The sequence below is a fragment of the Melanerpes formicivorus genome, unplaced genomic scaffold, assembly GCF_026170545.1.
Source record: "Melanerpes formicivorus ecotype bairdi unplaced genomic scaffold, bMelFor1.0.p_v2 SCAF_100, whole genome shotgun sequence".
Classification (NCBI taxonomy): domain Eukaryota; kingdom Metazoa; phylum Chordata; class Aves; order Piciformes; family Picidae; genus Melanerpes; species Melanerpes formicivorus.
In genome coordinates, this window is record NW_027142452.1 from 883,364 (window position 1) to 898,413 (window position 15,050).

At 51.8% G+C, this 15,050-nt stretch overlaps 1 protein-coding gene across 2 annotated transcripts in view; it reads left to right on the plus strand.

The window, feature by feature from the left end:
* SPOP (speckle type BTB/POZ protein) overlaps nt 1-9,846 on the plus strand; it is a 38,168-nt gene extending 28,322 nt beyond the window's left edge. For both annotated transcript variants that reach the window (XM_068166480.1, XM_068166479.1), the window contains exons 7-10: nt 579-634; nt 1,284-1,406; nt 6,795-6,937; nt 8,398-9,846. In XM_068166480.1, coding sequence (XP_068022581.1) covers nt 579-634; nt 1,284-1,406; nt 6,795-6,937; nt 8,398-8,542 — 467 coding nt within the window. In that variant the 3' untranslated portion in view covers nt 8,543-9,846. The remainder of the gene's footprint in view (nt 1-578; nt 635-1,283; nt 1,407-6,794; nt 6,938-8,397) is intronic.
* The last annotated feature ends 5,204 nt before the right edge of the window (nt 9,847-15,050 follow it).

Here is a 15,050-nt window from a genome sequence, read left to right on the forward strand (position 1 = left end):
CTGTGGCAGGGGCTTGGAACTGGATGCTCTTGAAGGTCCCTTCCAACCCAAACCATTCTTTGAGTCCTGCTGTGGCAGGGGCTTGGAACTGGATGCTCTTGAAGGTCCCTTCCAACCCAAACCATTCTTTGAGTCCTGCTTTGGCAGGGGCTTGGAACTGGATGCTCTTGAAGGTCCCTTCCAACCCAAACCATTCTCTGAGTCCTGCTTTGGCAGGGGCTTGGAACTGGATGCTCTTGAAGGTCCCTTCCAACCCAGACCATTCTCTGAGTCCTGCTTTGGCAGGGGGTTGGAACTGGATGCTCTTGAAGGTCCCTTCCACCCCCTAGCACTCCATGAAGGGACAGCATCACCTCTCCCACACCTGCTTGGCAGCTCCAGCAGCCACACAAATCTTTTCAGTCCCAGCCTGTGCTTCTTTCCCAGCAGTACCCAATTTGCCCCATCTGCTCTAGAAGGCTTTCTCCTGCCTGAGGGCAGCAGGCCAGTGGTAGAGGTGTTGCCAGGCTGCACTTAGCTCCTCCTGAGGAGCAGGAGAGCTTCTCTAACTGTGTTTTGTTTCCCCCCCACCGCCGCAGCACGTTCCCCGGTCTTCAGCGCCATGTTTGAGCATGAGATGGAAGAGAGCAAGAAGGTAAGTCCCTGAAGGGAGGAGAACTTCTCCAGCTAGCTTCATAACCCTCTCTAGCCAACTCTTAGCATCACTGGCCAGCTAGCCTCTCCAGGCAGTGTCTGGGACTCTTGTCACCTTGTAGCTCTCTCTCTCACGTTAGCTGCAGGTCTCTGCTTCAGCTGTCCTGAGGGAGGAAGAAAGGGATCAAGGAGGCAATTGTTACCTTTGCTACTCTTGGGGAGAGAGCCTGGGGTGGGATGAGGAGAAGTGGAGAATGTCAAATGCAACTTGGGCCTTTTCTTCTTCCATCCATATTGTTTTCTTGTGCTTCCTTTCCTTCCCTTCCCTCTCCTTCCCTCCTTCTTCCTTCCCTCTCCTTCCCTCCTTCTTCCTTCCCTCTCCTTCCCTCCTTCTTCCTTTCCTCTCCTTCCCTCCTTCTTCCTTTTCTCTCCCTCCCTCCTTTTTCCTTTTCTCTCCCTCCCTCCTTCTTCCTTTCCTCTCCTTCTTTTTTTTTCCCCAAGTAGTTAGAAACATTCTGAGCAGTTTGTAGCCCAAGAAACCCCCCACCCAACCAACCCACAAGCTTCTCCATACCTGAAGGCAAGCTTGGGGAGAGAGAAACCTTTGGCCTCTTGTCAGGGTCTTAATGAGCTTCGTTTTTCTGATGCAGAATCGGGTTGAGATCAATGATGTGGAGCCTGAAGTGTTTAAGGAAATGATGTGCTTTATTTACACTGGGAAGGCACCAAACCTTGACAAAATGGCTGATGACTTGCTGGCAGCTGCTGACAAGGTACAGTTGGGATTTTGGGGGTGTGCAGAGGAAGCCAGGAATGATTGGTGCCTTGCTGCGTTTGAAGGCAGCTCCTTGGAGGTGGCTGCCCCCAGCTGTGCTCCTCGGGCTTGGGGCACTCCTCTGGCTTCTGCCTTCTAGGTAAAGCTGCAGGGGAGAGAGACCTCTAAGCTAGGGTGGACCTAGAAGATCCTCTCAGCTGTGTAGGTCTCTCTCTGTCAGACCAAGCCAGGATGTTCTCCTCTCTGCTAGATCCTCCCAGCTGTGTAGATCTCTGTCAGACCAAGCCAGGATGTTCTCCCCTCTGCTAGATCCTCCCAGCTGTGTAGATCTCTCTCTGTCAGACCAAGCCAGGATGTTCTCCTCTCTGCTAGATCCTCCCAGCTGTGTAGATCTCTCTCTGTCAGACCAAGCCAGGATGTTCTCCCCTCTGCTAGATCCTCCCAGCTGTGTAGATCTCTGTCAGACCAAGCCAGGATGTTGTCCTCTCTGCTAGATCCTCCCAGCTGTGTAGATCTCTGTCAGACCAAGCCAGGATGTTCTCCTCTCTGCTAGATCCTCCCAGCTGTGTAGATCTCTCTTACAGACCAAGCCAGGATGTTCTCCCCTCTGCTAGATCCTCCCAGCTGTGTAGATCTCTCTCACAGACCGAGCCAGGATGTTCTCCTCTCTGCTAGATCCTCCCAGCTGTGTAGATCTGTCAGACCAAGCCAGGATGTTCTCCTCTCTGCTAGATCCTCCCAGCTGTGTAGATCTCTGTCAGACCAAGCCAGGATGTTCTCCTCTCTGCTAGATCCTCCCAGCTGTGTAGATCTCTCTCACAGACCAAGCCAGGATGTTCTCCTCTCTGCTAGATCCTCCCAGCTGTGTAGATCTCTCTCACAGACCAAGCCAGGATGTTCTCCTCTCTGCTAGATCCTCCCAGCTGTGTAGATCTCTCTCACAGACCAAGCCAGGATGTTCTCCTCTCTGCTAGATCCTCCCAGCTGTGTAGATCTCTCTCACAGACCAAGCCAGGATTTCCTCTCTCCTACTGCTCATTTGGAAGCATTTTCTTACCTCTGATTCAGCCTAGCCCTAGCCTAAGAGCTGGCAGTGAGAAGAGAGATGCCAAGGTGGACCCTGACATGATTGATTGTTTGTGGTGGTGTCTGTTTTCACTTTTATTTTCTTAGTGTGATCACAACCAAACCTCCAAAGCAGTTTTCAGTCTTGGCAAGCAGGGCCTGCTCCTCCTTCTGCTCTGCCTGCTACCTCAGCAGCTTTCAGGAGATGCTCTCAAGTGATGGCTAGCCAAGAGTGGGGAGGTCCTGCTGTTTCAGTTTTGGTTTGTTGTTGGGGTGGTTGGTTTTTGTTTGCAGTGGCAGCCCCCTGGGGGTTCTGGACAGAAGAGGTGCACTGGAGGAGGCCCTTCTGCCTAACCCAGCTGTGGTGTTGCAGGGTCCTTGCCCAGGGAGGTGTTGGGGATGGTCTGACTGGAAGTGGCTACCAGCAGCCACTGCCTCCTTCCCTTTGCAGCACCAAGGATGGAAGAGAGTGCTCAGCTGGCCAGCTTGGCCTTAACCACTGACCACTTGTGATATATAACCAACCCTTCATTTCCTTGTTCTTTGTTTCCCTTTTTCTTTCTTTTTTTCCTTTTTAGTTTTTTTCTCTTTTTTCCCCTTTTTTAATTTTCCTTTTTTCTTCTTTCTTCCTTTTCTCTCTCTCCCCTCCTTCTCTCTCTCCCCTCCTTCTCTCTCTCCCCTCCTTCTCTCTCTCCCCTCCTTCTCTCTCTCCCCTCCTGCTCTCTCTCCCCTCCTGCTCTCTCCCCTCCTGCTCTCTCCCCTCCTGCTCTCTCCCCTATTTTTTCCCTTTTTTATCTTTTTTAACTTTTTTTTGTTCTTTTTTTGTGTGGTGCTTTTTTTCCCCCCCTTCCTTTTGCTTTTATTTTTTCTTCTCTCTCTCTCAAAAGTGAGCTGTAGTGCTGGTGCAAGATGCCAGTTTGACAGCCCTTGGAGACTAAAGTCCTGACTTTATCCATCGCACAGGTTCAGCACGGGTAGCAGCAGTGCAAGATTCTCCACACTGCCCTGCCACTGTGCCTCAACTCTGACCTGCAGGGAGCACCTCTAGGGGTGAGAGCGTAGTTCAGTCTCCATGCTTCTTCAGTCCTTGGATTCTCTTGGGGGTGCCACTTAGGGTGGTGGATTTTTAAGCTGTGGATGCATGCTAAGCCTTGTTCCACTCCACCACCGCCCCCACCATCAGCTTCCCTCTCACTGCAGACCTGGGCTTCATCCAAAAGTGCTGATGGGAGAGGTGAAATGCTCCATGGGCCATGAGCTAGGCCTCTGCAGCTGCAATGGAAAGTGGGGAACAACACAAGGAAATGCTTGGCCAGATTTACCACAGCCTGGTTTTGGGTTGGAGAGGACCTTAAGGACCATCTGGATCATTGCCACACCTTTTCTTTTCAGTGTTTAAAGAGCATTGACTGAGAGCTCCCATCCCACCTTTACCTGAGACAAGTGGCAGTGAGAAGCAGGACTTTAAGCACAGAGCAGGCTTTACACTTGGCAGTCTCCTACCTTCTAATGTAGCTTTGTTTTGGTTTGGGGTTTGGGTTTGTTTTGCTGCTGTTTTGTCTCCTTTTACACTCACCTGGTGTGGGAAAGAAAGAAATAAATCCCAAGCCTTCCATCAAAGCCCAGAAAACATTTCCTGTTTACTCAGGAGACTGAAACAGCTTCTTCTCTGAGTTCCTGCTGTCTCTTGGGGAAAAGATGTAATTAGACCAAACCCAAAGCAAAGCACATCTCCTGAACACCCAGGAGATGCTGTTTCAGCCTCTTGGGTCGGTGTGCTGTTAGGGAGGGTGGTTTGGTTGATTTTTGGGGGGTGAGGTGTTAAGTGTAATTAAGAAAAGAGGGAGGGGGGAAGGGGAGAAAAAAAAAAGCTCTTGGGACCTGAGAGACCAGGAGGGCTGCTCTTACCCAGCTCTGTAATGAGAATCTGAGCTGTGTGGAGTGAAAATGGGAGTGAAAATCCTAGGTGTGTGGGGGAGAGCAGTCAGACCACAAAAGGGATCATTTTAAGCAGCATTTGCTGCACTTTAAGGCAGCCATATAAACTGATCCTACAATGGCTTAGGTTGGGAGGGACCTCAGAGACCATCTGCTCCAATCTCCCCATCAGGGACACCTCTCAACTAGACTTGACTGCTCAAGGCATCACCCAACCTGGCCTTGAACAGCTCCAGGGAGGGGGCAGCCACAGCCTCCCCTGGGCAACCTGTGCCAGTGCCTCCCCACCCTCCCTGGAAAGAATTTCTTCCTCCTCATTTGCTGCACTTTAAGGCAGCCATATAAACTGATCCTAGAGTGGCTTAGGTTGGGAGGGACCTCAGAGACCATCTGCTCCAATCCCCCCATCAGGGACACCTCTCAACTAGACTTGACTGCTCAAGGCATCACCCAACCTGGCCTTGAGCAGCTCCAGGGAGGGGGCAGCCACAGCCTCCCCTGGGCAACCTGTGCCAGTGCCTCCCCACCCTCCCTGGAAAGAATCTCTTCCTCATCTCCAGTCTCAATGTCTCCTCCTCAAGCTTAGGTCCTGCTGATGTTAGGACTCAGAACTGCATCAGAGCTAGCCTCCTAATCCCTCTGAAATGTAATCACAGCGTCTGGAATATTCAGAGCTCTTCAGAATGTGATAGTTTCAGGCTGTGCCTTTCAGCTGCAGGTTCTCCAGCTGCATTATTCCCTTGGTTTTATCCAAAGCCCTTAACCAGATCCCACCTAGCAAGACTTTCAGAAGCAGCTCAGTCTCCCAGCTCCCAGCTCTGCTGGTCCTGTAAGACTGAGCTTTGGGGGTTGGGTTTCTTTTGCCTTGTCAAGTGGTTTGGTTTTCCCCAGCCTTGACCTTCTTGATGTCTGCTCAAGGCCACTTGGTTGCTTTGGACTGATTGCACTTTGAAATCCTGAGTGAAGTGCTGCAGGAAGTAGAATGTGAAAGGTACTCCAGGACAGCACTCTGCCCTCTCCTGAGCACATCCTTTGGATTGCACAAACCAGCAACAGGGCCTTAAAACTAAAGGGGCTGGACCTGAAAGGTGTTGAGGCCAATGCACAAAGGAATGAGAGAAACTCTGGAGGGTGTGAAGCTGGAGCAGAGCTGCTGCCCCAGCGTTGCAGACCTGCTGTGATGGTTTGTTTTCAGCTGGATGGTCAACAAGAATCAGGGAGCTTTGACTTTGTGGTACTAAACCAGCAGCACTTGAGCATGGCTGATCATAAGTTCATGGAATGGGTTGGGTTGGAAGGGACCTTCAAGATCAGCCAGTTCCAACCCCCCTGCTGTGGGCAGGGACACCTCCCACCAGCCCAGCTTGCTCAAGGCCCCCTCCAGCCTGGCCTTGAACACCTCCAGGGAGGGGGCATCCACATCCTCCCTGGGCAGCCTGTTCCAGGGTCTCCCCACCCTCACTGACAATGATTTCTTCCTATTCTCCAGATTCAATCTGCCCTGTTCCAGCTCAAAGCCATTGCCTCTCCTCCTGTCACTCCAAGCCCTTGCCAGAGGTCTCTCCAGTCTAAATCTGCTCTCTTCCAGCTTCAACCCATTCCCCCTCTTCCTGTCACAAGCCCCTGTAAAAAGTGCCTTCCCAGCCAGGAGATTTCAGCTTCTTAAACCACTTTATCCTCAGCACTCCAGGTGGAGACCAACTTGCCCCTTGTCTTCTGCAGCAGAGTGAAGCCCTTGGGTCTAGGCCACGGTGGGAGTGGGCACTTCACTGCATCAGGTCCCTCAGTTTGGCCCTCAGGCACACACTCAACCCCATCTGAGCAGACCATGCTAAGCAGTCCTCTCACCCCACTTACCTAATCTTAAAGTCTAGGCCAGAAAGAGCATAGAAGTGGAGTGCAAACTGCCTAAACCTCACTGGGGGACACCTCTGGAGCATTCAGGGCCAGGGAAGCCTTCCCCCTGAACCTGCTTAACACTGTCATGCAGTAAAGATTTGGCTTTAGCATTCTGTGCCTTGAGATAACTGAGGGAGGAAGTGGTGCTGCAGGTGACCTGGCATTCTCATTTGAAAGCATGAACACAGCAGCAGTAGAGGCTGCAGAGCAGGAGGCCAGGATGAGAGTTCATGGTGGGTATGTTTCCTCTCCATTGCTTCCCTCAGGGTGGGCACATCATGGTTCACCTTTTCCTTTGGTGGTTGCTGGTCACTGCCTTGGAGTAACAGCTGACATTGCTAGAGCCAAAGCAAAGAGGTGTGTTCAGCTTGGTTAGTAGAGTAGCTTGGTGCTGCAGAGTGAAGGAGCACAGAGAAGAGCCTTCACCTCAGGCCTGCTGGGGTGTTTCCTCCTGGGTCACTCTGCTGTGCTCTGTCTCTTGCAGTACGCCCTGGAGCGCCTCAAGGTGATGTGTGAGGATGCCCTCTGCAGCAACCTCTCCGTGGAGAATGCAGCAGAGATCCTCATCCTGGCTGACCTCCACAGTGCTGATCAACTCAAAACTCAAGCAGTGGACTTCATTAACTAGTGAGTTTTGCACCTCCTGCCAGGGCTGCAGCCAAGCTGGGGAGGGGGCTGCAGAACTGAAGGAGAAAAGGAGGCTGAGGGGAGACCTCAGTGCTCTCTGCAGCTCCCTGAAAGGAGGTTGGAGTGAAGTGGGGGTGGGTCTCTTCTCACTGCTATCAGATGATAGAACAGCAGGCCTCAAGTTGCACCAGGGAAGGTTTAGGTTAGACATGAGGAACAATTTCTTTGCTGCAAGAGTGGTCAAGGCACTGGAACAGGCTGCCCAGGGAGGTGGTGGAGTCCCCAGCCCTGGAGGGGTTCAAGAACCCTGTGGCCATGGCACTTGGGGCCATGGTTCAGTGGCCATGGTGGTGCTGGGTTGCTGGTTGGACTGGATGGTCCTGGAGAGCTTTTCCAGTTCAAAAGCCTCCTAGGCAAAAGCAGCATTTATTAGCAGCAGAGCTCCCAACCTGTGAACTCTCACATGTAGGGGAGGTTCTCCCCTCTTTCAGTTTGAAGCCATCACCCCTCACTCTCTCACTACACTCCCTGATAATGAATCCCTCCTTTAAGTGCTGAACAGCCACTGCAAGGTGTCCCCAGAGCCTTCTCTTCTCAGGCTGAGGCTGCTGGAGCCCTGGAGCCAGCTGCCCAGAGAGGCTGTGGAGAGCTTCCAAAGCCACCTGGATACTGTGGTCCTGGGCAAGTTGCTGTGGTTGCCTTTGCTTTAGCAGGAGGGTGGAGTGGATGGTCTCCAGAGAAAGGAGCCTACAGGAAAGCTGGGGAGGGACTTTGTACAAGGGCTTGCAGTGACAGGATGAGGGTCAGTGGATTGAAGCTGGAAGAGGGCAGATGGAGACTGGAGATGAGGAAGAAATTCTTTCCAGTGAGGGTGGGGAGACACTGGCACAGGCTGCCCAGGGAGGTGGTGGAGTCCCCATCCCTGGAGGTGTTCAAGAGGGGCTTGGATGTGGCACTTGGAGCCATGGTTTAGTTGTCAGGAGGTGTTGGGTGATAGGTTGGACTTGACCACAGGGATCATCCAGTTCCAACCCCCCTGCCATGGGCAGGGACACCCCACACTAGATCAGCCTGGCCAGAGCCTCAGCCAGCCTGGGCTTAAACACCTCCAGGGCTGGGGCCTCAACCACCTCCCTGCACAACCCAGTCCAGGGCTTCACCACTCTCATGGGGAAGAACTTCCTCCTCCCCTCCAGCCTGAATCTCCCCACCTCCAGCTTCACTCCATTCCCCCTAGTCCTATCACTGCCTGAGATCCTGAGCAGTCCCTCCCCAGCCTTCCTGTAGCCCCCTTCAGACCCTGGCAGGCCACAATGAGGTCACCTGGGAGCCTTCTCTTCTGCAGCCTGAACAGCCTACGACTCTCCGAATCCCTTCTGATCCTCCACCGTGCCAAGAGGCTGGAAACCTTTTCCCTCCCCCCAGCTGCTAACTTCAGAATCCCTCTCTCTTCTTTCCAGTCATGCTTCTGACGTGATGGAGACCTCAGGCTGGAAGTCCATGGTGGTGTCTCATCCCCACTTGGTGGCCGAGGCGTACCGCTCCTTGGCCTCCGCGCAGTGTCCCTTTCTGGGCCCTCCACGGAAGCGGCTGAAGCAATCCTAAAGGCCTCCCCCTGCCCCCTCGTGTTTTTCTGGAAGCAGCAGCACCCAACCCTGGGCTGCTGTCAAACAACAAAAACCAAACCCACACCTTTTGACCACCAGGTAGACAGCGAAACCCGTGGAGCTTTTTAACTGTTGCTGGGGGGAAGAGACTGCTTCGTGCCAGCCGGACTCTGAGCGAACAGCGCCGAGCAACTTGGGGAGATGGGGGGAGGGTGGGGGCCTTGTGGGGGCTCTGGGGCTGTTCAACCTAACCAATCCCTGTCTCTGCATCGTCTGTGTGTTCCCTTCGACTTGGCTGAGTCAATTCAGTGCGGGGTTGGCTTTAGGCACCCAACCCGAGGCGCCAGAAGGAGCCAGGAGTGGCTACTTGGGGCAACAAAAGGATCTCTCTGCGTCTGGCAGCCCAGAGCCAGAGCCTGGAGCAAGAGGACATTTTTAGCTCTTTGGGGTGGGGTCTGTTTGTTGGGTTTTTTTTGTGGGGGGGGGTGGGGGTGGGGGAAAAGAAGATTGGAGGGTTTAAAAGGAAAAAAAAACCCAAGCAAACCCACACACACACACAAAATATTTCCAGTGTGGTTCTGGAATGGAAATGGCCCTGATGGGAGCTCCAGAAGTATTTATAGCGAGGACAACAGCAGCAAAAAAAAGCCAAGAGGAGGAAATTGAAGTCCTTCCAGCTGAGACTCAAAAGTGGACGTTTGGGTAACTCCTCCTTGCCAGCCAGCACCAGGAAGGTCTCTGTTTGGCAGCACTTGTTGTGTGACTTGCAAAACAACCAACCCCGAGAAAAAGGCAAAACAAAAAGCATCACTTTGTGGACTGAGGTTGGAGGGAGAAGGCCCAGGGGAAGGCTCTGTGTGTGTGTGTGTGTGGTGGGAGGAGGGGGTGATGAAGAGGAGGCTTGAAGGCAAAGCTTTGGGGTTAGGACTCTCTTCACAATCCAACCCCCTTGGTCTGGAGCTTGCTGGCTGACCAGAGAGCAACGGTTCCTTGGTGGCTTTTTTATTGGTTAGATCTCGTGGGAAATGTGGGGGGGAGGGGGAGGAGTGGTTTGGGGGGGGGCATTTTTTTTCCCCTTGCTTTGGTTTCCCTCCCCTCTCCCCCTCCCCCCCCCCCTTTTTTTTTTTCTTTTGGGGCAAAAAAAAAAAAATCATGAAAAGGAGAAAAAAAGAAAAAAAATCATGAAAAGGAGAAAAAAAGATGAAAAGGAAAAACAATGAAATGGAAAAAAATGGAAAGGAAAAAATGGAGAAAAAATGAAAAGGAGAAAAAAAAAAAAGAAAAAAAAAAGAAAAAGAAAAATGGAAAGAAAAAAATGAAAAGGAGAAAAAAACTGACAAGGAAAAAAGGAAAAATGAGAAGAAAAAAATGAAAAGAAAAAAAAAGAGAAGAAAAAAGTTGGAAAAAAATGAAAAGGAAAAAATGAGAAGAAAAAAATTGGAAAAAAAATGAGAGAAAAAATGAAAAATAAAATAGAAGAAAAATTGGAAAAAATGAAAAAAATTAGAAGAAAAATTGGAAAAAATGAAAAAATAGAAGAAAAATTGGAAAAAAAAAAGAAATGGAAGAAAAATTGGAAAAAGTGAAAAAAAAATAGAAGAAAAATTGGAAAAAGTGAAAAAAAAATAGAAGAAAAATTGGAAAAAGTGAAAAAAAAATAGAAGAAAAATTGGAAAAAGTGGAAAAAAAAGAAAAATTGGAAAAAATGAAAAGAAAAAATAAAAAAAAGAAAAATGAAAAAAAATTAGAAGAAAAAAATTGGAAAAATGAAAAGAAAAATTGAAAGAAAAAATTAAAAGGAAAAAATTAAAAAATTGGAAGAAAAAAGATTGGAAAAATGAAAAGAAGCATTGAAAAGAAAAAAAAATGAGAAGAAAAATGAAAAGCAAAAAATGAGAAGATAAAAAAAGGAAAAAAATGAAATAAAAATGAGAAGGAAAAAATTAAAAGGAAAAAAATTAGAAGGAAAAAATGGAAAAAATGAGAAGGAAAAAATGAAAAGGAAAAAAAAAATGAGAAGAAAAAATGGGGAAAAAAAAAGGAAAAAATGAAAAGGAAAAAATGAAAACATGAGAAGAAAAAAAATGGGAAAAAAATGAAATGGAAAAAGAAAAGGAAAAATGAAAAGAAGGAAGGAAAAAAAATGGAAAGGAAAAAGAATTAAAGGAAAAAATGGAAAGAAAAGGAAAAATAAGGAAAAAAATGAAAATTAAAAAAAAGAAAAGAGAAGAAAAGGCCAAAAAATGAAATGGACAAAAAATGAAAAAGGCCAAAAAATGGACAAAAAAAAACCAGAAGAAGAAAGCAAATCGGAGCAGCAGAAGCCTCCCAACAACCAAACCAAACCAAACCAAACCTCCTGGTTGCTGAGGAGCTGTGCGGAGAGTCCCTGTCCCGAGTCGCTGATTGATTCCTACCAGCCCTGTGTCCCTGCCTGCCTGGGCGCCGGCCCTGTGCCTCCCTTGGTCGCTCTCCTCGCAGGGAGGAAGTTGCCGAGCGGATGGTGACTTTGGGGGTTGTTTTGGTGGTGTTTTGGGGGGATTTGGGGGGGGGGTTGGGCTTTTGTTTTGTTTTGGGTTTTGTTTCTTTTGGAAAATATAAATAATGACTATTTTGTACCCTCTGGTATCCCTTGGCTTTCTTCTTTGAGTGGGGCTCTTGGCCTCTTGGTTTGGAAGGCTTCTCCCTTTCAGACCTGGCTTCCCCCAGCCCCTTCTTTCCCTCAGCCCCCTTCTTTCCCTCAGCCCCCTCCTTTCCCTCAGCCCCCTCCTTTCCTTCAGCCCCCTCCTTTCCCCCAGCCCCCTCCTTTCCCCCAGCCTCCTCCTTTCCCCCAGCCCTCTCCTTTCCCCCAGCCCTCTCCTTTCCCCCAGCCCTCTCCTTTCCCCCAGCCTCCTCCTTTCCCCCAGCCCTCTCCTTTCCCCCAGCCCCCTCCTTTCCCCCAGCCCCCTCCTTTCCCCCAGCCCCCTCCTTTCCCCCAGCCCTCTCCTTTCCCCCAGCCCTCTCCTTTCCCCCAGCCCTCTCCTTTCCCCCAGCCCCCTCCTTTCCCCCAGCCCCCTCCTTTCCCCCAGCCCCCTCCTTTCCTTCAGCCCCCTCCTTTCCCCCAGCCCTCTCCTTTCCCCCAGCCCTCTCCTTTCCCCCAGCCCTCTCCTTTCCCCCAGCCTCCTCCTTTCCCCCAGCCCTCTCCTTTCCCCCAGCCCTCTCCTTTCCCCCAGCCCTCTCCTTTCCCTCAGCCCCCTCCTTTCCCCCAGCCCCCTCCTTTCCCCCAGCCCCCTCCTTTCCCCCAGCCCCCTCCTTTCCCCCAGCCCCCTCCTTTCCCCCAGCCCCCTCCTTTCCCCCAGCCCCCTCCTTTCCCCCAGCCCTCTCCTTTCCCCCAGCCCTCTCCTTTCCCCCAGCCCTCTCCTTTCCCCCAGCCCTCTCCTTTCCCCCAGCCCTCTCCTTTCCTTCATCCTTCAGTTTGAGGGTGGGACCTTGAGCAGCCCCTGGGCTAGTGGGAGCTGGAGGTGTCCAGGTCACACTCACTGGGTCACTGAGGGGCTGGTTGGACCTAGAACTAAAGAGGAACTTGCTGGGGGGGGTTGAGGTCAGCAGATGTGTCCTGATGGTGAACAGCATGGCAGAGTTGGGGCTGTTCAGCCTGCAGAAGGGAAGGCTGCAGGGAGACCTTAGAGCAGCCTTCCAGTACCTGAAGGAGCTCCAGGAGAGCTGGGGAGGGACTTTGGACAAGGGCTGGGAGTGCCAGGCAGAGGGACAATGGCTTTGAGCTGGAAGAGAGGAGATTGGGACTGGAGATGAGGAAGACATTATTGGCAGTGAGGGTGGGGAGACACTGGAGCAGGTTGCTGAGGGGAGGTTGTGGATTCCTCCTCCCTGGAGGTGTTCAAGGCCAGGCTGGATGAGGCCTTGAGCAAGCTGGGCTGGTGGGAGGGGTCCCTGCCCATGGCAGGGGGGTTGATCCTTGGGGTCCCTTCCAGCCCAAACCATCCCAGGTAATACCCACAACAATGCTGGGTAGGACCCAAGAGGGTTTTATGTCTTTACCATTTGTCATTGTCAGACACTGGAGCAGGCTCCCAGGGGCTGAGTCCCCAGGGAGGTGGTGGAGTCCCCAGGGAGGTGGTGGAGTCCCCATCCCTGGAGGTGTTTCAAAGGGGCAGAGATGTGGTGTTGAGGGCTGTGGTTTAGCACCATGCCAGGGCTCAAACAATGCTTGGAGCTGGTGATCCGAAAAGGTCTTTTCCAGCCCAGATGATTCCATGACTCCATGGAAATTGCCATGCAGCTCCATGTTTGCATCCCACAGCAAGTCCTGGTGACCTCCTGAAGAGTGTTTGGTTTATTAACAGCTGTGGGAAGCTGACCCCCTGCTCCTTCCTTTTCCCTGCTTAGCTCTGGGAAGGGAGAAGAGTCTTCAGCCACCATCTGTTTGATGACATTAAGGTGCAAGGCAGGAGGCCTGGGTAAGGCAGACACCATCCATTTATGTCATCATTAGCCCAGATCTCCAGGGAGGTGAGATTGAAATACGCAGTGCCAGGGCAGTGGCAAATTGAGCTGACCTGAAGATGGTCAGGTAGGACAGGTAATGGATTACAGCCGAGGACTCTTTGTTTTGTCTGGCTGCTGCCTCTGCTTTTTCATCCCCTTCTCTCCCAGCCTCTTGTCCCCTGTCTGAAGGAGGATTCCAGCCCCACGCTGCTGTGTTTTGAAGCCAACTGTTGTCTTTATCAAGTGGTGACTCACCAGAGGGTCCTTGCCCCCCTCTCTGTCTTCCCCCAGCAAGACTCTCAGCATAACAACACAGCTGGCTGTGGAGCAGAAAGCTCTTCTGTAGCTGACAGATTCCCTCTTTCCCACCTCTTGCCTGAACCCCATCCCTTTGTTTTCTGTTGGATTTAGCCTCTCAGGTAAGCAAAGCATTTGAGTCATAAGCAGACTCTGCCCCCCCTGCCCTGTCACAGCCCAACCCTGCTGCTGGCTGGGGGCTTTTATGATTGCAGCCAGACAGAAGTCCATTGGCAGGTAACTCTCCGTGTGGCACAGAGCTGTCTTAATTACTCTGCAGCAACTGCATTGTTTACTGAAGTGCTCAGACCTGAAGGAGACCTTTTCTCCTCCTCCTGGTGGTGACCAACTGGTGGAGGAGTGGCCCTGGCTCAGCCGGTGCCCTGGGAAGCAGCTGGGACTAGAAGAAAGCGAAGTGGTGCTGAAAAGCAAACTCTGTTCATGCTAGAATCAGAAGGGCTCAGGTTGGAAGGGGACCTCAGAGATTATCTGCTCCAACCTCCCCAGCACGGGCAGGGACAGCTCTCAACGAGGCTCAGCTGCTCAAGGCTTCATCCAGCCTGGCCTTGAGCACCTCCAGGCAGGAGGCAGCCACAGCCTCCCTGGGCAGCCTCTCCCAGGGTCCCACCACCCTCAGACTGAAGAACTTCTTCCTCAGCTCCAGCCTAACCCTGCTCTCCCTCGGCTGCAAACCATTCCCCCTTGGGCTGGCTCTAGACACCCTCAAGAGAAGTCTCTCTGCAGCCTTCCTGCAGGATCCCTTCAGGTACTGGCAGCCAGTCTTCTCCAGGCTGAACACCTCCAGCCTGTGCTCACAGCAGAGCTGCTCCAGCCCTTGGATCATCCTTGTGGCCTCACCTGGACTCTCTCCCACAGCTCTGTGTCCTTCTTGTGTTGGGGACACCAGACCTGGAGGCAGGATTGGAGGTGAGGTCTGAGCAGAGCAGAGTCAAGGGGCAGAATCCCCTCTCCTGCCCTGCTGCCCACACTCCTCCTGGGAGCCCTGCTGGGCTGCATGGGGACACTGCTGGCTTCGTGCCTGTCCCGAGAGGAAAGCAAACTGCTGTTCAAACTGCTGTTCATGTTGATTGTCCTCAGCCTTTTTTTTTCCCCTCCCCTCTTCTTTTCTGGGGGGGGTGGGGAGGGGGTAGGGAGATGTTTACAGGAGAGTGATCCAGATTTGGCAGCCTCTTCCCTGGGAGATAGGGAAGATACCTGCAGGAAGAGAATCTGTTCTGGTGCTTGGCTGTCCCAGCCCTTCCTGCAGAGCCAGGGCTGCTGGGGAAGGTCTACAACGAAATCTGTGCAGGAGGTGACTCCTTCAGCTCTCCTCCAGCTGCAGGTGAATTAACGACTTCCTCTCATCACTTCTCTTCCCTGCTGTGTGTTTGTTTGCTTGGGTGGTGTTGGGGTTTTTCTTTTGGGGGTGGGTTGGTGGGTTTTTTTTCCTTGCTGTAAATGATAGAGCTGCAGCCATCTGCTTATCACACCATCAGAGCTGGAGCATGCTGTTCATAAACCTCCCACTGCCACCTTCCCCTCCCCACATCCGAGAGCCAATTCGAGGCGGCTGGCAAGCTGCGGCCGTGCGGCGCTGCCGCCGAGGTGTCCCTCCCTGCCAGCTGAACAGTTGGAGGCTTCAAGTCCCACGAGGGGGGTGGGGGGTGGGGGGTGGCAGATTTGGCCACACAATATTTCACACAGACTTTTTCCCTTTGTTTTTC